This window comes from Acartia tonsa, chromosome 8, assembly GCF_053477335.1.
Source record: "Acartia tonsa isolate MP-2025a chromosome 8, ASM5347733v1, whole genome shotgun sequence".
In the NCBI taxonomy this organism is placed as follows: Eukaryota; Metazoa; Arthropoda; class Copepoda; order Calanoida; family Acartiidae; genus Acartia; species Acartia tonsa.
Genome location: NC_137267.1, coordinates 40,124,811 through 40,148,876, shown reverse-complemented (window position 1 = coordinate 40,148,876; position 24,066 = coordinate 40,124,811). Strand labels below are relative to the sequence as shown.

General features: G+C 30.5%; 1 protein-coding gene across 4 annotated transcripts in view; it reads right to left on the bottom strand.

Moving 5' to 3' along the window:
• Positions 1–24,066, bottom strand: part of LOC145326952 (band 7 protein AGAP004871-like) — a 108,921-nt gene that overhangs the window by 30,347 nt on the left and 54,508 nt on the right. Inside the window, exons 7-11 of one of the 4 annotated variants that reach the window (XM_080170404.1) lie at positions 22,960–23,075; positions 11,526–11,579; positions 10,203–10,352; positions 5,521–5,655; positions 3,658–3,744 (exon numbers count right to left, since the gene is read on the bottom strand). In XM_080170404.1, coding sequence (XP_080026530.1) covers positions 3,658–3,744; positions 5,521–5,655; positions 10,203–10,352; positions 11,526–11,579; positions 22,960–23,075 — 542 coding nt within the window. Of the gene's footprint in view, positions 1–3,519; positions 3,607–3,657; positions 3,745–5,520; positions 5,656–10,202; positions 10,353–11,525; positions 11,580–22,780; positions 22,897–22,959; positions 23,076–24,066 lie in introns of all 4 variants that reach the window. The other 3 variants (XM_080170402.1, XM_080170400.1, XM_080170401.1) reach the window with 3 other exon arrangements.

Below are 24,066 nucleotides of genomic sequence, written 5' to 3'. Positions count from 1 at the left end.
GGTCCTGTGATGGTTTTAGGATATTTTATTTTCAGATTTAAGTCTTGGGGTAGTTTTAAGCTATTATTAGATATAATTCTTTTAAAAACAGAGCCCAGGATGATAGGGGTAGCCGCTAGTATTAAGTCATAGAAAAAATTTAGTAAACATGTTTAAAAACTAATAGGATAACATTAGGAAAGCAGTAAAAAAAACAAATTTACTATTGAAATATAAATATGCTTACATTTGTATTTCCTATCAGGCTGGGACAAGGGATAGTGCAAATCATTTAATTCAATTAATATCCAACATTTTTGCAGGAAGGAGAAAATTTATCAAATTAATCATCTTCTACCAAAATAATCTTAACTTCTCAACTACTTCACAAACAATAATTTTAAGGAAGAATAATTTTTAATGAATTATCTTTATTATTGTGTGTGTCTGTCGGTATAAAAGTAATAGGTTGTCTATCCAAATATCTGTGTGTGTGTTTGTATGTGTGTGTGTGTGTGTATGCGTACCAAAGAATCCCGCTAATCGCAGAACTGATATGTTTCTTTATTGAAGTGTAGCTTCTCATAGGTCCTGTAAAGGTTTAAAACTATTTTGGAGGAGGGTACCTCCAACCTCCCAAGAGAAAACACCCCCAGAAAAAAAATACCACTACTTTTTTATAATTTTTCTTTCGAAACCAAAATTCAAAGTGGTATGTGGGCGACTTTCTCCCTCATGTGCCCCTAGAAATATTGGTATAAATAGAAATTAATAGACAGAAAGACAGATTTGATAAAGTTTACAGAATATTGTTTGAGTAACTAGTTAATAGCTGGATATTAGAGGATAATGTATCTCAACAAAAAAACTATTTTGTATACAGAATTATAGTCAGCAAATATACATTGATTCAGACAAAATGAATTATTTTTATAAAAAGACACAAATTTTAACCAAATAAGCCCTAAACTAATTTTTAAAGAGGCTATGAACTAATTAATCTAACCCATTAAATTTATGAACCTGTTTTTTGCATTTTGAAGCTTATGTTTAAGGATACAAATTTTCAATTTTATCCCAAAAATTACTTCTTTTTCATAATCTAAAAAAATTAAAACATCGTCCATTGCCATACCTCTTTAAACCTAGGAGTTACATAATTTCAAACATAATTTCATTTTCTAATTCGAATAATTTCAATTTAGGTTTGTTGGAAATAGTCAGCTAGATAGATAGATAGAAAAATAAAAGCAAAATAACAAGTAGAAATAAAGCCAACTGATAAATAGATAGAAAAGTAGAAAGAAAAAGAAAATAGACAAATAGATAGATAATTGATAGGTAAGTAAAAAGAAGAAAAAATATATGCAGCTTTACTTAAAGAGTTATAAATAAGCCAATAAAAAATAAAAACTATATAAAAAGATAGGAACTAGAAAGAATATATAAATAGAGAGATTTCCATAAACAAATCAAAATGGAAGGCATTTTTACGTTACAAAAAAAGATAAATTAAAATGTAAAGCTGACTTGTAGAGTAGCTTTGTTTTTTAAAAATTAAGATTTTTTTATTTAATTAATTTGTTTTATATTCAAAATCAAAATAAAGTAAAAACTAAAATTTTACTTTCTTAGTCTTTTATCGCATCGTATTAGTTCTGCGGATAGTAAAAAATATAACAATAACTCATGTATTGTTGGCCCAAGATTTTTAATGAGGGTTAGTTTTTTTATACTTGTCGATTTTATTTATTCTTGATAGTGGACAATTTATTGCCACGTCTCGCGGTCGTAGCGGTTATGCGTCATATTTGAAGGGAGACGCAAATTTCAGATCTCGTTTTCGCTGATTTTTCTTCATAAGATAAAAGCGATGATTGCAATATTATTTAATTCGCTATAATATAATTAAAGATAATTTTTTCTCAAATCGCGAAATCATGGATCTGAAATTTTCGTCACCCCCCAACCTGAAAGTGGGGAAGAGAATAAGGGAGGGGGTAGAACCGTTTATAATAATGTTTTTGTTTTCTTGACTTTAAATTATTTAATTTATTGAAGACAACCAACCCTTTGATTGCAAAACTTTGGATGGAAATTCTTTCGGTGCATGGAAATGGGATTTGCTTGTTTTTTGTTTTTTTTTTCTTAACTAGAATGTCTTGAAGTTTCAATTTTGTAGTTTTTAACATTTTTCTAATGACATCATTTGACCAAACCTTCCACCTCCTAAAAACGGTATAACTAAATTTTTATGAAAATAAAAAATATTTTGAAGCTGGCAACTGTTTGATAAAATTGTCCCAAACTTGATCTAACATTTCCCTTTTAACTCATGAACTAGCTGAAAAAAATAATTCTTCAAAGTTTCCAAATTATCTGGGTGTTTCTGTTATTAAGCAAAATATAAAAAAGTACAATGTCATAATTATTAGGCATTAGGTAAGATAAAACCTAATAGACCTTTGTCTAAAAGTCCTAACTGTGCATGGTATCTCATCAACAAGCGGCCACTACAGGCCTCTAGGGGCATTTTAGGTGGGGGATGGAGAGAAAAGTCGACCCCCCATCTTTAAATAAAACATGTGAACCAAACCATTCTATTTAAAAAATATTCCTGAACATTTTAAAGAAGGTTTTTACATATTTTTCAAAGTTTACAAATTTTTGTTGCAGGGTTTGATTCACACTTTAAACTTTGTCTTTGATGCAGTCAGGAGCGGGAAAATCATTCTGTCAGTTAAATCATTCAATATTTGTGTTCAGAGGTCTAAAGGGATAAGACAATGGCCCATCCCTAATGATAAAAAACAAAAAATTACTACTTAGTGGTTGAAACGATTGGACACTCAACATAATGAAACAACCATTCAAAATTCAATAAAATTCCAAAGATTATTAAGCCAACGAATAAGAAATGATTATTTTAAAATTTAGGGGACAAGTGTTATAAACAGCTCAATGTCCCCCTTCTCCTTGTCTTTAAAAAGTCACGTAAACAGATGTAAAACAAGGCCAATAATATTCATATTTAGTGCAGTAATAAGTACAGTAAGAAAATTATACTTCAAAATTATTTGTCAAGAAACAAGATGCATATTAAAAATTAAAAGATTAAAATTGTTTAATATATGTTACTGTCCTTTGATGCAGTATTTAAAGGCTATTTAATGTCATAAAAGTTTTAAAGTATCTATCTATCTATTCATCTTTCTATTCTGTGTTGATCTTTCCTGTAATAAAAGGTAGTAGGGTTTTTTTGGTTTATTAGGATTTTGTTAAACACTGAACCGATTGAGTTCTCTTTTTAGAAAAGCAGTTTACAGGTTTAATTCCTTTTTTTTATATTTATCTCTTGGAATTATTTATGGAAATTTGTCTTCACAAGGTTATTTTTTTCAAACACTTCAAATGAGTGCTTTTATTTTATCTGTTGTACAGATTCATAAATTCTGTTTTTTTTTCTTGAACGTCGGGGCGTAGCAAAAAATATTGAACAATTTTTGGCGCGAAATGTTCACCCTTTGCATAAAAATTTACCTGGAGAGCCGCTGGACTGTCAATAATAACCTCGGCAGCGTGTCTCAACGCGCGGCTAGCTTTATGCTCACCTTCGGCGGCAATAACCTGAATAGAAACCGGTTTTTAGTCGGCTGTAAGAACAGAAGTCGAACCAACCTGCAAGGCGGCGGGACTGTCGGCAATGACCTCGGCGGCGTTGCGCAGGGCGCGGCTAGCCTTGTGCTCACCCTCCGCGGCTATTACCTAAAGAGAAACTGGTTTATTATTTGGCGGCTGACAGAGTTCGCTAAAGACTCCCGTTGTGTCTTAATAAACCTAAAATAGAACGAGTAAGATTTACATCAAATAAAATCTACTTTAGAATTTACAATAAAACAAGAATGTATACGGCCATAACAAACAAAGATTAAAAAGAAAGAACAACAATGCTCAATAGATTATTTAAATTTTTTAAAACAGTATAGTTGAATAATACAGTAATATGCCTTTATCATTAGACTATAAAAGTTTTAAAGATTTTTAATCAATATAATAGATTTGAAATCTGCATAAAATTTTAAGGATTTTTTATAAAATTCGTTTTTTATATAATTCTTTATTTAAAGGCGCAAATACGATTTAAGTTAATAAATTTTGACCAATAGGATAGCTGGATTGGAAACTACCTACGCTCTAATTGGTTGAATGATGTACGTCACTTAAGCTTCTCCAATCAGAGCGCAGATAGTTTTCAATCCACCAATCACAGATCTCAAAATTATTTAACTTAATTTGTATTTGCGCCTTTAAATAAAGAATTATATAAAAAACTAATTTTATAAAAAATCCTTAAAATTTTATGCAGATTTCAAATCTATTATATTGATTAAAAATCTTTCCAACTTTTATAGTCTATTTATCATCTTGTAAAGACTGTGAAGTAAGTCAGGGAGTAAGGGAGGGGACAATTGATCGAATATTCAATTTTTAGGAGTCTCAGACTTTGGGTACTGGCTTAAAGGGAATGTGCAAGAATTTAGCAGTTTCTGACTGACTTTGGGTACTAGCGCCTAAAGAAAATTAAAGGAAGCCTGCAAGAAATACCACGCTTTAACTGCTAAAAGACTGCCACAAGTAGACCAAATACCCCAAATTTGAAGCCTTCAGCTTCTATAACAAAAAAGTTCTAGGCATTTTAAAATGACATTTTATGTACAATGAAAATTTTGAAAGAATTGCAATGCTCATGTTGAAAACTTTGAAATTAAACTACGTGGCCTAGAAACAAAATTATAAGCTTATTTTTGTCATAAATTTAGGTTTCCAGTAACTTATTATTTTTTTACAATAAAAATTCCCATTTTTATAGTCCAAATCATTAAAAAAAATTAAGTTTTACTTGCGTTGTACCAAATGTACTGTAGCCAATCAGAAGGCTGAATCAGCTTAACAACCAATCACAGCTAAGCTTGTATTAGTTTACCCCTTTGTTTCCGCTATGATTTTCGTTTAAAAATGCAATTTAAATCGAATTTTTTTCACAGATTTTGACTATGAAATGTGGTGGTTTTATTGTAAAAATGTAATCAGTTACAGGCAATCTAAGTTTCTGACAAAAATAAGGTTATAATTTTATGTCTAGGCAACGTAATTTAATATTGTTTTTTCTTTTATGAGCATTGGAAATCTTTCAAAAATTCCATTGTACATAAAATGCTATTTTGAAATGCCTAGAACTTTTTTGTTATTGAAGCTGAAGGCTTAAAATTTGGGGTATTGGGTTTTCTTGTGGCAGTCTTTCAGCAGTTAAAGCGTGTTATTTCTTGCAGGCGTCCTTTAATCTTTCATATATAAAAACAGACATACAAAGTGTAGGCTAAACTTTATAGAACATGCTCTGTGATTTAAAACAAACATAATTAATATAATCACTTTTAAAATATGATTTTAAATATTTGGAAAAAAGATGTTACTTTTTACTAGAATAACATGTTGCATGGTCTTCAGACATAACAAATTCTTTAAATATATATTACTAACCTTAGCTCTAGCCTCTCTAGCAGCTTCAGCCTCAGCAGCCATGGCTCTCTGTAGCTGTTCAGGAACTCTGACATCCTTGACCTCTACTCTCTCAACCTGGACTCCCCAAGGCTCTGTTGCTTCATCTAGAGTTGCCTGAATAAAAACAAATGTATGAAAACTGCTAAATTGAATGATAACTTTGTCTATGACACCTGCCTTTCTAAAAAGTTATAAGAAAGATGAAATAATGAGGAGCTCTCGAAGAAAACTCTGCACTGATGAGATTATGTTGAATGTTATACGTTCATTGTCTTTATTTGTGTAAATATAATGTAAATAACTACCTATCTATCTTCTTTACACCAATTTTGATATCCTACTTTCATATTAAGAAAGTTTAAAAAAAACCTAAAGTAATATTTCATTGTAACATGTCCTAATTTGTGTAAAATAAATACTTAACTATCCATCCATATAACTACCTAACTAACTATCTAGTTTTTTCTATACCAAATGGGCTATCTAAATAAATTACAATTTCTTCTGTACAATGTATTTTTTGTAACCTTTATGCCACTAAAGATGCTATCTAAAGTAATGTTTAGCCATTCTACAAATCAATGTTTTATTATAACATTAGAACCAACAATCCCTGTAACTACTTAACTCACTATCTCTCTCTCTATACCAATTGTGCTATCGAAAAAATTACTACTCCTTCTATTGGATGTTTCTATATATCTTTCAATACCAATTGGGGTAAATAAATAAATTACAAGAAATTTAAGCACTTCTGTTTAATGTTTTATTGTAACATGTCTTAATTTGTAAAAAACAAATACTTACCTATGTCTAACCTTCCATATAAGTACCTAACTTACTATGTTTCTTTCTATACCAATTGGGCTATCTAAATAAATTACAAGTCCTACTTTAGATGTTTTTCTGTAAAAGATAATTTTTCCAATTATATATAAAAAAGTTAAAACCCTAATATTAATATTTCATTGTAACATGTCTTGATTTGTATAAAAAAAAATACCTACCTAAGCATCTATGTAACTACCTAACTAACTATCTAATTTTCTATACCAATTGGGCTATCTAAATAAATTACAAGTCCCTCTATAGAATGTTTTATAGTAAATGACCTTATTCATGTAATCTTGCTGGTTGCCAATAAGAAATCAGCCACTTATACAACAAACAAAAAGAAAAGTATTTTCTAACAAAAGCTGAAATATTTTACATTCATATTTTAGCCCAAATGAATGTTTTTTTCTAATATGACTTTAATAAGAGTTTTGTTATAGTATATTTCAAAGAAGGATTTTCAATGTTTAAGAATCTTTATATTTTTTCATATACATTTTAGTCAATAACTGCAATAGGATGAAATTTGATATTTCTATCAAAAGTACCTTTTTTGGTGATATTTAAGATATACTTGCTTTTGTAATTCTTATGCGTCTTTTCGTTGTATAGGTAGGTTAGGTCATTAGAGTTGTTTAATTTGTTATAGCAGCCAATGTTTAGCTTTTGACATTTGCTAGGGTTAGTGATACAACGAGAGTAGGATTTAAAGTGTTGGAAAAAATGCATACCATGCTATAATTACAATTTTTTTATCAATTTTGAATGACAACCTCATCATAATAAATTTACCCCACAAATGACAGGACAAAGGGATTGGTAAATGAACGATTAAGTGATCTTCACAAATATCAAGGTGTTAAATGATACCTCTGTTTGATTAAAGCATATTTGTAGGGAAAATTTTATATTAATTAATTTTTTGATATCGTTATTGTCCATACTTCTCTGTGCAAATGGCTTTGTAATAAATTTGATTCCGTCAATGAATAGTAATACTGTCGTCATTTATACTGACAAGGGACATATTTTAACCAAATTAATTTTGTAATTTTAGTTTGTATTGTGTAACAAGATTGAACAATAGTATACTAATGGATTTATTATTACTTAGATCTTGCACCAGATTATCATGTACTCTAATAAAGTGAAACTTGTAAAAAATAACTATAAAATAACAACCCCCCCCCCCCCCCCCCTCCTCCTACTCCACCTTCTTTACCTCATCTTCTCACCACCTACTAGATTAATAAAATGCCCAATAAGTGATGTCCATATTAGCAACCTAAAATGACAACAAGTTCTCTCCTGTTATAAAATCCACGTATAATCTATATCAATTAGTATACTAGTTAACAGATTAAATTATACTTGGGACTTAGGTTAGGATATTTTCTGATAGATTTTGAACAAACTTCACGCAAATCTATAGAAACTAGTGATGGCAATCCGTCGAATTTTTGGGCCGGATTCGGATTCCGGCCCAAATTCATTTGGGGGGGGGGTTATCACCCATTTACCCCCCCTTGGACGTCTATGGGAGGACAGATAGACAGACAGACATCGTTTTACTTTGTATTATAGATTTTGCTTCGCTACTTAAATATAAGAACAAGAAACCAATAATGAAAAGTTGCTCTTAAAGAAAATAACCTCGTTTGAAAGAGACAAAAATGTCATGACTTTTCTTGTTAAGATCCTGGGACAATTTCCATTCCAATCTAAATGAATCTGGAAAACCTCTTAAAGAAAGGTATACTATATGATCTTTGTCCAGGTTAACTTTAGAGGACAGGCACAATGAAGATAGTTAAATTTGATGTATCTGAACCTGATTAACCTCAAAATTAGACAGGCACATGGTAAATCCTTTTTTCCGATTATATATATAGAATAAGCACGCTACAAAGTTCTTAATTTATTTTACCTGAAATTAAAAACCTGATACACTGAAAAACCTTGAATTATCAGCCAGGAGGAGGTTGCTACTCTTACTATTAATGTTAACCCATATAGTGTGCTTACTTGCTATCGGGAAGGTATAAGGTTCAAGTCTAGTCCACACCGTGTCATACTAAAAACGTAAAAAATGGTATCCACCAGTGCAATTTGACAAGTAACACTAATATTGAGAGAAGGGAGAATGCCTTGGCCCATAAACAGGCCCAACTCCTTAGCATGCACAGTTAGGACATACAGATAAAGGTCGTGCTATAAAAGGGTTAATTGTCTGTTAGATGTTACTTAACGTAAAATCCATGGGTGTTAGAATCTCGTATTTAATTACAAGAGGATGATGTTCTGGTTTCTCTAGATAATCACATAAAATCAAGGATAGGGTTTACTATTAATGTTCACGTGCCTGACATAGCAGCAATAAAACCAATTTTTATTTGACTAGCATTACCCTAAAGACAAGAAAAAAAATAGGGGTTGGGAATTTTGTTATTTTTCCGTAGTCAGAGAAACTGCCAATGATTTTGAGTGATAAGTAAGGTTAAAAAGCCTGTGAAAAGTTTTAATAACACCAATTATAAGCTCACACAAACTTTTTATGCTCACATCAACCTACCAAAGTTAATAAATGTCAAAGAGGAAGGTTGTCTAATTGTTTGTCTGTTACTTAAGTTCTCTAAAGCTATACCAATTCATGATTATTTTTAATAATCAGTAATTCAGTAATGCGAGTAAGGTCCATAGTTTTAGGTTTATTGATAAGCCTAATCTAAATCTTTGAAAATGTAATTTTGTTTGGCTCCAATGATGGATGGTTGAATAAAAAATGTCTTATTTGTCCTATTTATCTAAAAATAAACCAAACAAAATTGGATTAGCCTCCTATAATCAACTAACTAATAAAATATATACTATTATTTTTGTACATTTTTGTGAGAACATAAAAAGTTTTTTTTTACTTGTATAAGTTTTGTCCGTGTCATCCAGTGACTGTAAGAACACTTTTTATGTAGGCTTATGTAAATAATGATTATTAGGGCTCGACAGCCGCGATCAGCGAGCAATAAACTGCGGATAAATTAACGCTTAACAAATATTTAAATAAGCTGGATCAGAAAAAAGCAAAAGATTTTTAATGATCTGAATATACCATAAGATTTTTTGATATTTCACCATAATACCTGATAATGCCAATGCTTAAATTTATCTTTAAGGTGTCTGCCATAACTACTTTTTGTTAAAGTCATAAACTGGAAGTAAATATTGAATGATGATGCACAAAAATTATTCTTTCTGTAGATTACAATTAAGGGTTGACACGTTTTGACCCTTTATGAACCAGTCAGTTAAAATTCAACAAATGTCCCCAAAGTTCTTGATCCAACGAATAAGAAAATGTTATTAAAAAATTTTGGGGACTAGTGCAATAAACAGCCCAATGTTCCCTCCTCCCTGGGGTACAAGTGTCATGTTTTTATTGAAATAGTAAAAGTGGTAGAAATTCGATAAGTAAACAACAAGTATATGATAATCCAAAGAAGATTTTCTGTATTTTGATTAATTAATTGATTATCTTCAATCGCAAATGTACCTTGAACTGAATTGTTATACCTAAATCTATACTGTATTCGAAAGAGTAAGGAAAGTATAAAAATAGCATATATCCAAACTTAAAATTATTAGATATAAGAATTCAATAGCTTAAAACCTTCAAGGCACCTAAAAAAAGCTTCTATAAATTAAAGAACTCAATAAGTTGAGTAGTTATCGAAATACTAGGCTAATATCCAAATAATTCCTATTACGTTAGGATAATAAGAACAACTTCTGTTTGTCTGCCGTTATAATATTTGATGATTTAGAGACATTACCTGCATTTCCTGGGCTATAGACTCTCTCTCGCTCAGAATATCTCCCAAGTTACGGGTACCAAGAACGTTTCTGAGGGTGGTAGCGGCCAACAGCCGCGCTGAGCCGCCATAATCGTCCACATTTGCGACGGCAGATGTCGCGTCTTTTACCTAAATAGATAGATGGATAATTGGATATACAAAATGGATAGAAAGACAGTTATTTACTTGGTAGCTGCACTCTTTTTCCAGCTAAACCCGCTGCAAAATTGAATAACCTATTATTTAATCCTAGTTTTTTTCTTTTACTTCAAAATTATGTGTTTTTACATTGTTGTAAAAATTACAGAATTTATTTATATCCTCAATAATTATACACAAAACTACCCCTTCTGTAGATTACAAATATTAGTGGAGTCGTTTGAACTCGTTTAAAATTCATTAAAAGTCCCCAAAGTTGTTAAGATACCAAATAAGAAAACATTACAATAAAACATTGGGGATTAGTGTAATAAACAGCCAAATGTCTTCTCCCTCCCTGTCTATTAGATTTACTTTCTTTTTACATGTTTATTATAATGCTATATTTTATTGATTTAAATACATAAAAGGAGGCCTTTAAATTGCTTATTTTTAAATCTATGAAGTTTGGATATGTTAGGGGACAGACAGACAAACATACTTTTACTTGTTATTTTTTATTTGCTGTTTCTACGGGACACAATTATTGACAGTGTGGAAAGAAACTGCAATTCTCGTAGCCGCCAATAGGTCAACTAGGACATTCCGGAGAAAATAGGTAGATATATAGATTGATGGGTAGATGAAAAGATTGATAGATAGATGGATATTTTGGTAGATGAATAGATTGGTTGTTGTATAAATGGATATTTTGGTATATGAATAGATTGGTTGTTGTATAAATGGATATTTTGGTAGATGTATACATGAATAGATAAATTGATAGAGAGATTGATGTAAATATGAATAAATGGATAGTTTAATAGTGATGGATAGATGATTGAAAGATGGAAAGATTGATTGATAGATGAATATATAGGTAGATAGATTGATTGATAGATAGAGAGATTGATGGGAGATATTGTTAGATGGGTAGTTGAATGGATTGTTGGGTGCATAAATTAAAAGATGGATAGATAGACGAAAAAATGAAAAGACTGGTTGATTGAAAGATGGATGTAGAGTCTGATATAAATAGTAATTGACATATATTGAAATTTTAAACATCTGCCTATAGGACCTATTCAAATAAAATGTCATTAAGTATATACACAACACCCCACCTAAAGAGAAGCTTATCAATTTAAACAAAAACAAACTTACTTTATAGTACATAATAGCATTTACAAACACCGTCACGCTGTCTTTTGTCAGGATCTGAAAAAAATATAACGAAATTAGATTTTTAAAAATATTTTCTACTTTTCAAGGACTAAGTTAGTTTCAGCTATTCTTTTTTGATTTGTTTTTTGGGGGTGAAATCTTAAAAATGAATTTTTTAAAGTAAAGAGTTAAAGACATTTATACAAAAGAAAACAATCAAAATAAGTTAAAAGCGCTGAATCTATCTTATTTCTTTGGTGCTGTTTAGCTTATCATGAAGTAAACTAGATATTTATCATTTATCTATAATATACCATTTTTAATACAATATTCAAAATTTATATATATGTATTTTGAAGTATATTTATTTTAAAAGCGAAGTTTTTTAATAAGGCAGTGTCTTTGGCCATTTGTTCTAAACTTTGTTAAAATCATCTTTTCACTTTTGTGCCGTTAATACAAATTTCTATTAAAATATTATCTTTAAAGCATTTTCTTGTAACTCTTTAAACATTAACAAAAAGTCATAATTTAAACACATTGATTTTAAAACCAGACGGAATTTTAAAACCACTATTCCTAATGTTAATGTCCAATTTTAAAAGCGAAGCTTTTCTATAATTAGGGTCGGTCCATCCGTCCGTCCGAGACAGATAGCTTTTTTTCTCGTTAATTTAGGCATGTTAGAATTGTCCTATCGATTTTAAACTTTGCATGGTGATTCCTGTAGTAGTTAGGTACGATTTAGAAAGCGTAGAAACTCTATAATCATTGACAACAAATTTTATGTGTTATAATTATCCGTTTGATCTGATTTTTGGTATAATGATTTCTGAGACAACAAAGTACAATATTATAAGCGAAGCAACTTTATAATCAAGTCCTAAAACGTAAGTATGTCCATAAACATTGTCCTGTATCAAGCAGTTTTTCAACAAATGTACTGATAATTTTGCTTCGACACTTATACTTTTATGTTCTGATTATTCATTTCTGACACTATACAAGTGTTAATGTACGTTTGTCCTACCATTTCAGTGCTTCGCTTTTATGGATGTTGTCATCCTTGTTTTTGTTCATCTTCGCCTTTATGGATGTTTTAATCCTTTATTCTTTATCAAATACAAGATTAAATAACGCTCACAGTTTCAAAACAAGAAAAAAATATAAATAAATAAAAGAAGAAAAAGGGTAAACAATTCAAAAAGGATTCTAAGGCAAACCTAGAACTGTACAAATAATTAAATTCAGTTAAATGACCCAATACAAAACAAAACTAATGGGGGTATTTTTGGCATTTTCATTTTTTTCAGAGGGTTGGAAGGGGGGAGGTGGGTAACACGGGTGGGTAACACCCCAACCACGCCTCCCCCTTATTATAGGTCGTCCTTGGTTCCAATATTTCCTAAACTGATTTCAGTCCAAATTGAGTTTATGAGTTGGGGATTTTTATATTCAAAGGATAGAAAACAACTTTGTCTGTAAAGGTTGCTTTGTAATTTTCAATTATTTTAAATCTTTACGATTTCTATGTATTATGTTTTATTTTATAGTAGAAATGTCCAATAAGATCTTAATTACAATTTCGTAGAAGCTTTCTATTAGTATTAGGTTTTTAGTATTATAACAACTTTTAATAATGTAAAAATTAAGAAAACTTATGGTTTAACTTCTGGATTTAATCCCTAAAATATACACTTTATTTCCAAGACTATGAACAAAATTGTTCTGATTTTGATGTATATGTTATCATTTAAAAAAAAAAAAATAATGAATGTCCAGTATGAAGTATTCTAGCTGCACCCCCTCCCCACCCTCCCCCCCCAGTTCTCAACTCCAAACTTTTTTTCTATAAAAGCAATTCACTGTTAACTTTCAATATCTGTCACTATTTGCCTTTTATAATCCACATAATACTGCAAAAATAAGTTCCTTTAAACACGGTTTTTTTACTGGTCGAAAGATGGAAATTAAGCTTTTCATATTGCCTATAAAAATGACGTCATACTGGCCTATCTTTGGTCAATTATAATGTATACTGGCCTGTCATTGGTAATTTAGTCTGTGTATTGGCCTTTAACTGGTCATTTGTATTGTATGACGATAATCTTTATTATAAACTGGTTCTCTTTTGTTTACTAAACAGTTAAATTGCATTTTTAAAAGGTAATTTAATAAAATCATTATGTTATAAAAAAGTGTATTTGTTACATTATAAAATATCTTCACATTAAAAGAGAGACAAGCAAATAAATATAATATCATAATAATAAATATATAAAATATGTCCAATATTTTTATATTTAGCTTTTATATGTTCAACATTTTTTAGGAGCAAAAATATATCCTATTATATAAAGTAGTAAGGTTTTTGTATGAAGTTTAAGATTTAGATAACTACTGAACTGATTAAGTTCTTTTTCATTGAGAAGCTTCACATAGATCACAAGATGGTTTTAGGCTATTCAGATTTTATTTTTAATCCTTGGAATGGTTTAGGCTATTTTTCTGTCCCACCTAGATTCTAGGGGCGCATCCCCTAGTTGAATACTAAAGTTGAATTAAGATTCATGTGTCCAGTAAGATCTTTAAAAATGCTTTACAAATCATAAAGTTGAATTAAGATTCATGTGTCCAGTAAGATCTTTAAAAATGCTTTACAAATCATAAGGTGACATGTCATTGCGTTTTAACTAGAAAAGTTAAAAATTCTACATACTGCTGCCATGTCAGGTGTGTAACAGTAAGGGAAATGCTTTGGTCAAAAACAGTCTCTAATCATTACCATTCACAGTTTAAATTTTCACACAAATGTCGTGCAATTAACGGGTTCCTTGTCTGTAGGGCGTTTGGTCTTAAAACTATACATTTTATCATCAAGATTTGGTTTAGAGATACACCAAAAAAGTATACAACAAAAAGTTATCCAGATTTATCATGCCATCAACAATCACTTTTATAATTTATAGAAAGAACAAGGACAATTATGACTATTGGTAGCGCTGCAATCAAATTCTAACACAGTATTTTTGAAGGCTGAATAGCCATCAAATAGGTGTTGCTTCATAAGGCCTATACTCATAAGACTTACACTAACAAGACCTACACTCACAAGACCTATACTAACAAGACCTACACTAACAAGACCTACACTCACAAGACCTACACTAACAAGACCTACACTCACAAGACCTATACTAACAAGACCTATACTAACAAGACCTACACTCACAAGACCTATACTAACAAGACCTACACTCACAAGACCTATACTAACAAGACCTACACTCACAAGACCTACACTCACAAGACCTACACTCACAAAACCTACACTCAAAAGACCTACACTAACAAGACCTACACTCACAAGACCTACACTAACAAGACCTACACTGACAAGACCTACACTCACAAGACCTACACTCACAAGACCTACACTCACAAAACCTACACTAACAAGACCTACACTCACAAGACCTACACTCACAAGACCTACACTCATAAGACCTAAACTCATTAATTGTTTTTAGTCCACTTATTGTAACTTCAACTAATGTACTCTACTCATTTATAGAGTATTTTTTCTACCAAAATATGAAAATGATAAAAGAGAATGGAAAAAAGTGTTCTAAATAGTTTCTCATAAATTATGTCGCAAGGCAATGAATAATATCGATTTATGTATTTTTCCTCTCTCACTATTTATCTATTTTATTCTTTTTTTCTTTTTGACTGGTTAAAAAAATTGTTCTTAATAGCCTTCCCCTAAATATTATCTATTGAAACAAATTGTAGTTAAGATAAACAGGTAATCGATAAAATTACATTCAAAGAATGATATGACGTTAATATGTCATCTATGACTACTTTAAATGCATACATTATTTTTGAATAACAAAACTCTCAATATTAAAAAATGTATATAACCCATAGCAAGTTTTATTTTCGGTTATGTAAAAATAATGTTTTTGATGAAATAAATTGATCATAATCTAGGGCGTTTAAAATATTAGAAAGAATACTTTTTTTCAATTTGTCTTTCCCTGTATCAAAGGAATCTCTATCGTTTTTGATAATTTGGTTAAATAACTTTTGGTACCAGTGTAATTTATAGTCCAGTGTCCTCTCTCTCCCTGCGTTTTACAGTCTTTCTCTTCTTCTTTTCCCTCCTCTATAAACCTTGATTTCCTAGGTTTTCCCAGTATAATAACTCCTACACAAGACATGTAAAACAAAACTATAGAGTTGCTTTGCTACTACAAAAAAAAATATGTACATACAACCTACTGAAATGAATGAAAAATTATACTTAGACATGCAAAACCAGGGACTTGGGGGAAAGGAAAAAAAACATTAAATTAATATTTTCTTAGTAACTTAGATTGTTGGGGGGAAAATTGTATCCATGAATATTAGTAACAGGCTCTGTGTCTGTCTGTCTGTAACAAAGGATCTCGCTGACCGCTGAACCGATATAGTTCTTCTTTACCGTATCGCTCTCATATGTCCTTTGAAGGCTTATATTTTTTTATTACCCCAGAAAGAAATGACCCCCCCCCCCCTACCCCTCCTAACAAAAAATAGTTTTACTTTTTCTTTTGTAAACTAAAGTTGAAAGTAGTGGGGTGTCAACTTGCCCCCCCTCCCCGCCCCCGCTCCACAAAAGTGCCCCTAGAAATGTAAGGATGAATCTGCTAGTATTTATTAAATCAACACTTCTCCCTATCTCTGTTTAACAAGCTCTTGTTTGTAATAAAACTTTCTAAATACTTTTTGTTTTGAAGATATAAAACTGTGTTCTTATTTTAAATATTTAGGTTTAAATTTAAATAAAATTGTAGAATTTCTATAATAATTTCTGTTGGTAGTTCCATAAGGGATAGGTCTGATTGTATATTTAGTTAAAGTTAAAGATTCATTTAGTATAGCAAAGCATTACGAAAGCATAGTAACTATACGTTCATTACTATAAGTCCATCAGTTAATTTTTCACAATAGTAAATCCTAAGATGGTTAGGGATATTGATATCCGTCTAGTAACGCTTTAATGAAAGTTCTATTTCTTGTGTTTAATCCAATAAAATGGGAGTTTTTCTACAACTTATATTCGATAAAATATTATTTTACAAGAATTTAAATTCTTTTTTGGGTGTAAGAGACCCTCACACCCCCACCCCCTCCCCTACATTAATTTAAAAAACACATAAAACAAGCAATGTAATAATGGATATAGGATATACGTGGATATATTGACAAAGGAAAATTTGTCGTCAATTTAGCTTGATATTAGGAATCGCATTTATTGGTCAGTTCTTTCTTAAATTAGGAGAGGGAATGTGGTAAAGGGGGTAATGGGGAGGGGGAGGGGCTTATCGTTATTATTGCCAGCTGCAAGCCAAAATCCATGTAGATATATATCGATTGTAATAGAGCAGCTACTCTGTTAACTTGTTCGTCCGTAGTCATATAGTTTTTACGTTTCAACATTGTACATATGGTACTTATGGACATAGACATCCTTGAAAAAGAAGATGGGGTGGGTACATACATGGTCTATGTAAAAAAAAATACTGGAAAATTATTAGAAAAAAGGTAAAGCTAAATTATTGCTTGAATATGGACAGCGGTGTGTCATCACTTCCGCTATAAAGAATAAATTTAACAAGTCATCAAAACCGCAAATTCACAAACTGCCCCTTTTTCTCGTATCATTTATGCACTAGCTTAATTGCTATATACTAAACCTTTTATATAAATGGACTTGTTAGAATTGCCCTATCTATTGCATGATGATTCCTATAACAGTTTGGTACTTTTTAAAAACCGTTGCAACTTTGTAATCGATTTTTTACCTTTTTAAAACATTTGTTTGAATAATAGAGTTATCTTATTTATCTGATTTTTGCAATAATGATTGCTAGGACAACAAAGTATAATACTGTAAGCGAGGAATCTCTTTAAACAAGTCCTAAAAATGAAGGTAACCCCTTTTTCTGTATCCTGTATTTACGCAATGTTGCAACAAATTATGCATAATTTCGTTTAGACTTACAAAATAATATTCAGCCTATAAAGTTCTGACACCGTACAAGAGTTAGTTTTTCGTTTGTCCTTCCTTCTGATTTAGAGCTTCGCTTTTATGAATGTGATTATCCTTGTTTTACATGTTTTAAGGACTTTGCTTGCTGTATTTGAAATAAGCGGAGATGAGCGAACACCACGTCCACAACTCCAACATGCATGGAACATAAAAAGATAGGAGCCCAGGAAAAAATATTGTCAGTCATAATTTTACTTTTGTGCAATTGATTGAAATTATTTCCCCTCTATCCTTACACACACACACACACACACACACACACACACATACAGATACATAAATCCAGGGAGGAAGAGGACATTGGACTGTAAATTACATTGGTACCTAAAGTTTTATAACATCACTATCTTATTCGTAGGTATACAACTTTGGGTACTTTTGTAAAATATTTATTGGTGGGGAAGTATATAAATGTACTGACCATAGTACTATTCCCTTAAGATCCCTCAGAAAATCTATTTTTAGTAACTTTGCAAAGCAAACAAATCTAATTCCTTTTTAATAGCAAATTTCTTGTTTATCAGTGGATTTTTAGATTTTAAAAGCATAAATGTCTTTTTTAATAATCTACTAAGAAAACTCCAAAAAAATCTAGCTTTGTATTCTTTACATATTCTTGAGAGAATAGCTATTTACCACATCGTATTATAGACAGCTTTCTGTGGAAAAAAAAAAAAAATAAGATTAATACCAGTTTTGTTAACCCCTAGGGACCGAAGTCCAAGGTAACAAAACAGGTAACAATCTTATGATTTTTATTTTCATATTTGTGGAAAAAGAATGGCTGAAAACTGGTTCTTATCCAGCGGATATTTATAGGTTTCTTAGCCATACTGGATAATACTTTCCGAATTTTACAAAAAAATATTTTTGCCTAATATTGCTCCGCTTTATAGGTCTATTTATCCTTGTTTAATTATTTCTTGGGGTAATTGGGTGTACAAATATTCAATTTAAACAGTTTTAATGCACTTTCCTAATATCAGGGCTTAGGACAGGTTTTATTAATTTTAATCATGTTAAATTTTTGTTAATTCTTCTATCTCTAAAATACATTCAAAATTTAAATGATAATAAGAATTAAATTTTGTTGACTATCCTATTATATAAAGTAGTAAGGTTTTGTGTCAGAAGCTATAGATTGCATTTATTGCTCAGCCGATTTGGTTTTCTTTTTTAGGTAAGCTGCATATAGGTCCTGTGATAGTTTAAGGCTATTCATTAAAGTATCCATAGCTATTAAATGTTTACTGAAGTGGATCAAAATTGTTTCATATATTAGTATCTATCCTTTGCTATAATTAATTGAACAATTTGCATTTTGTTTTAAAGAAAATTTAAGCCTAATTAAAAAAGGGCTAAGTAGAGCTTAAATTAAGTATATTCGATTCAAGGATGTTAGGGATTGGGAAATATGATTGTACTATTATCTCAAAATAGTCAATTCATAGGTTAGGTTAAGTTGGGTTAGTTAATCTTTAATTATATATAGGTTAGGAAAGTCATATAAATGAAGTAGAAATTGGATGGCTGTAGTCACAATTCCATTTTCCTAGTACATAAAGAAGTTCAAATAAAGTGAACTTTTCAAGGAAGCTTAATATGCCTTTGGGTAGTTTTGGACTACTTTCCTGACCACCTTCTCCCTTTTCTAAAGGCTTAGGGCGAAGCAACTAGTAATAGGAAAATGCCACTAGCGGCTTCGCCACAAGCCTCTAGGTAGTTTTCAAAAAAAAAAATTTAAAAAAAATCTGGTGCTCCGAACTATACTCTCCCCCCAATTTTTTTTTTTGAGGGGGGGGGAATTTCATTTTTTGGGGGGTTGGGGGTGTCCCATCCCCCAAGAAAATAGCTTAAAACCACCACAGGACCAATAGGAGTAGAAGAGTAGAATCCGATCGGTTCAGTGGTTCTTAAGAGATCTTAAGGGACAGACGGACGGACGGTAAGACAGACAGACGGACGAACATACATCAAGCTACTTTGTATTATAGATGCTATAGTCGACATAAAATAAGAAAGTTGCTTTTATTAAAAATCTTTCAGTTTCCATCCCTGCTTCCCTGGCAAGTATGCAATGTATATATGTGTGTGTGTGTGTGTTTGTTGTGTGTGGCTATTTAAGTTGCACTTTCATAGTATTTTATGAATTTAAAAGCTTATAATTTGCCCATACCACTAGAAAGAAAATTAAAACAAGAAACGCAACATCCAAAACTAATTAAGCTTTAGGAAAAACCTGCTAACACAATGATTTTTTTAAGATTTAGATTTTCTGGGAAAAGATTTAAAGTAGAAAAGTGTTGGTAACTTTTGAATGAAAAGCTTTCCTTTAATCAGAGTCAGTCTGTACGTAAATGTTAACTCTTGTCGTATATTTAAGCATGTTAGAATTGTCCTATCAAATTCAATTTTAGTATGATGATTCATGTAACACGTAAGGCATTATTTAGGAAGCATAGCAACTCTATTATCGTTACGAGAGAGTCTGTTTAAAACATGCTGAATTTTAACATTTTGACAACATATTTTGTATGATATCTTAGACAGTATTCTGTATTGAAGTAATTTTTTATTACTATTATCATTATGTACAAGTTTGTTTAGACTTGAAAATTAACATTCTGCTTATTAAGTTGTGAAACAAACACATCTCAATCTTTTTATTAATATAAAAAGTTAGACACTGACAAACCATCCAGATTTACAGAGTAACTACGCTATCAAAAATTGCATATTTAGGGTCATTAGATATGCTGCGAATTTAAATTTAAAAAAAAAATAAGAACGATTACAACCAATGGACTAGATGAAAGTGTTCATAGCTGAAATAATTTATAATTAACATGATTCACGTCAAAAGTTGATATGATAACGACACAAGCATCTAGAGGCTCTATATTTGAAGGGATATAGAAGGTCAGAGAAAATAGCCTAAAACGATTGCCATACTTATCTATTTGAATATAGTAACTTAAAACTATCACAGGACCTAACAGAAGCTTCACAGTAAAGGAGAACCCTCTCGGTTCAGCGGGTAGCGAGACCCTTCGCTAAGGACAAAAGGAGCTTGCTATTTTATATGTTAGGATGGAATGAAACAAGTTCATGTAGGAAGATTAAAAACATAGCGTACAATATTTTAATTATATTTTATAAATTAAGTGTGCAGGACATGTTGTAGCTAAGCTTATAATGTCTATGATAAACTTGCTAAATAATGAAGTTATTATTCTCGTATCATTCGAATCCGGTGGATAGGAACCGGTTCTCATCCATACGAAAAAACTATGTCTAGCATCATATTATATCCAGCTTTCTACGAATATAAAAATGTACAATCATAAGATTAAAACCAGTTTATTTTGCCGGTGCCTTCAGCACCTCGGGGCTAAAGAAACTAGTTTTAATCTCATAATTGTACATTCTATATCCGTGGAAAGCCGTTTATAATACGATGCGAGAAATAACTATTCTTTTATTTTGCACCAACCCTACATACTAAAACCAACTTTGGCCATAAATAATTTGTCAAATTAGAAACATAAACCCTTCAACAGTGGTTTTGTGCAGGGATCTAAAGGGATACGACAATAGAGGGATAGAACGATGTACATCCATAATGAGGTTACAAATAAATTATCCTGTAGATTACAATTAGTATTGAAACGTTTAGACCGTCAATTTAATGAGCCAACCAATCAAAATTCTATAAAAATCCCCAAGGTTGGTAAGTCAATAAATAAGAAAACAATTTTACAAGACTTTGGGGACTAGTGTAATAAACAGTCCAATGTCCCCTCCCTTCCTGGAATTTGTGGACTTTAATTGAGATACTTGAGCTAGAGGGATAAATTGCGTTTTGGTAGCAAGACTACTTCACAAGTCTTAGAATTAGTTTACCTGTATATTTATAGGACAGAATACTTATGGTTTATTTCAGGATATTTCTTAACCAAAAATTAATATCTATGGACCAAACAGTAATGCTTCAAAGAAAGGATCATTAAGATATTTGATCAACTCTCTATTTTGAAATACCAATTGTTTGATGAAAATGCACAAAATTGTTATGAATTGGGTTAGTAAAATTCAAACAAAAGTAATGAGTTTAAGCCAGCAAGAAATGTGTAATTATTCCTTCAAAACTTGAGATATAATTATCAACAGCTTTCTTCAAATTTTCTTTAAGTTTTTGCACATTCTCTCTTTTTCTTCTCTATGATATGACAACTGGAAATATGCTCTTTAACTTTCTTTGTCCGTTTGTCCATTCTGTGGTTTATTAATTTTTGATTTTTATTTGTATTTAGTTATCTTAAACTCATACTCTTTTTAAAATTTTATATATTATTGTAAATACTCAGTTTGGTTTTATCTCTTAGCATCATTTTAGATTTAATAAGCAAAATACAGTTTTCTAAAATTAAAATTTCCTTAACTTGAAGAAAAATCACAATAAATAAGTTAAAACATACAGGAATGAAAGCTGTAAAGATATTTGATATGTAAATTATCAAAAACATAAGTTTAGAATATGATACAAGTTATTTTTAATGATAAATTGACATAAATTTAAAACATATAATTGGCTTTTTTCAGATCAAATTCATTATCAATCATGCATTGCATTACAAACATAATTTTAAAGATCATAAATTCCAACTCCCCCAAAATTTCTAAAAATATCACATTATTAAAAACTCTTTTAGCATAAAAAATGAGTTATGCAAAAAGTAATTGTTTTTTAAAACACAATTTTAGATAGATGATAAAATTGCGCTAGGTAAAGTGCAAAATTTATTGGATAATAGGATTAAATATTTAAAATTCTCTCAACTAAAAAGAAAAATGTAAAAAAAATATAAATACCTACCTGTGCCTTTATATAAATATCTAAAAACCTGCATCTACTATAAGAGTGCAAAGAATGGGCACTTTAAAATTCTATATTAATAATAAATATGAGAATGCAAGCAGAAATTTTAAAAAAAAGTTAGTATATATGATAATAAAGCATATATCTAGAACAGGTCAATTCAGAGCAGGTCCCATAGTATTGAAATGACTTGTTTTTTCACAAGGCAAGGCTTTTGAAGCAGCTGAAGACAAAACTGCATGCATCGATCATTATCACAGCATCATTGCCGCTTACCTCTTGCGGGGGAACGTCAAAATTTTGCACTCTCATATCAATCTTTTCATAGATATCAACACATGGAATAATAAAGAATACTCCAGGCCCCCTTGCTCCGCCGGATAGAAGGCGACCTTAATAAACGACGACATTTAGGTAAAGTGTACACACAAGTGTGTAGCGGGAATGTAACATACCTCTTGTGGTGGTACGTCAAAGTTTCTGACTCTGATGTCAATCTTTTCGTACACATCAACACAGGGTATTATAAAGAAGACGCCAGGCCCACGGGCACCTCCAGATAGAAGTCGACCTAGTAATTATAATTTTTTACATTTATTTAGTTCTGTTTCAGGTATCTTTTTATTCCATTGTCAAGTCTTATTTTCTATTGTTATACTACTATAACTATAAAACTGCCCCAAAGAGTGATAAGTTAAGGCACAGTTTGAGCTCTAATTGTAATTTAATTACACTTTGCTGTCAATTTTTTTGTCAATATTTCTGCAATTTCTCAATAGATATACTGTCAAAATCCTTATTTTGTTAGTAGACCACAAGGCAACCCCCCTATATGCATACTTTTCAAAATGAAAAAAAAATGTGGTTAGACAATAGACAAGAGAATATTTTCTATAAAAGAAACTGGATTTGCAGATAAATTAGTCAGTTATAATTCATGATAACTATACCGATTTAAAAACAAGTTTTTATTGGTTTTTTTTTAATTAGTAAGCCTTCTGTCAATATGTCACTGATTTTTAATAAAGCATTCCGATGGTTATACTAACTTAATGACAAAGCTTATTTAAAAATTCCTGAAATAAAATAACACATCAATTAACCTGAAAGTAGTAAAAATTATAAATTAGTCTATAATTATATAATTAAAGTTTCTTTATATTGTTAATCTATAGCTTTTACTGTATTAATTATCAATAATTAACTTATTTGCTAAATAATTATTGATTTTTCTTTAGTAAATAGAAATTCCTGAAAGGCCCTGTAATAACTTAAATTGTTCATATTATTTATCAAAAATAAACTGTTCTTTTTCTTATTTGTTGTGATTTATTAATATAATTGTCCTTTAACAAAAAAAATATATATTTTTGTAATGTGTTTATAGGAAAACCAAATTTACGTATTTAGCATAAAGGTTAAATATTAAAATAATTTTCTAAATAAATAAAAATCAATAAGCTCTTGGTATAACATCAAATAGTTTCAGCGGCTGAAAATAGTTTTACTCGCTTCAAAAAATATTGTTTTCAGTGGTAAAGTTACTCTATAAGTCTTTAAAT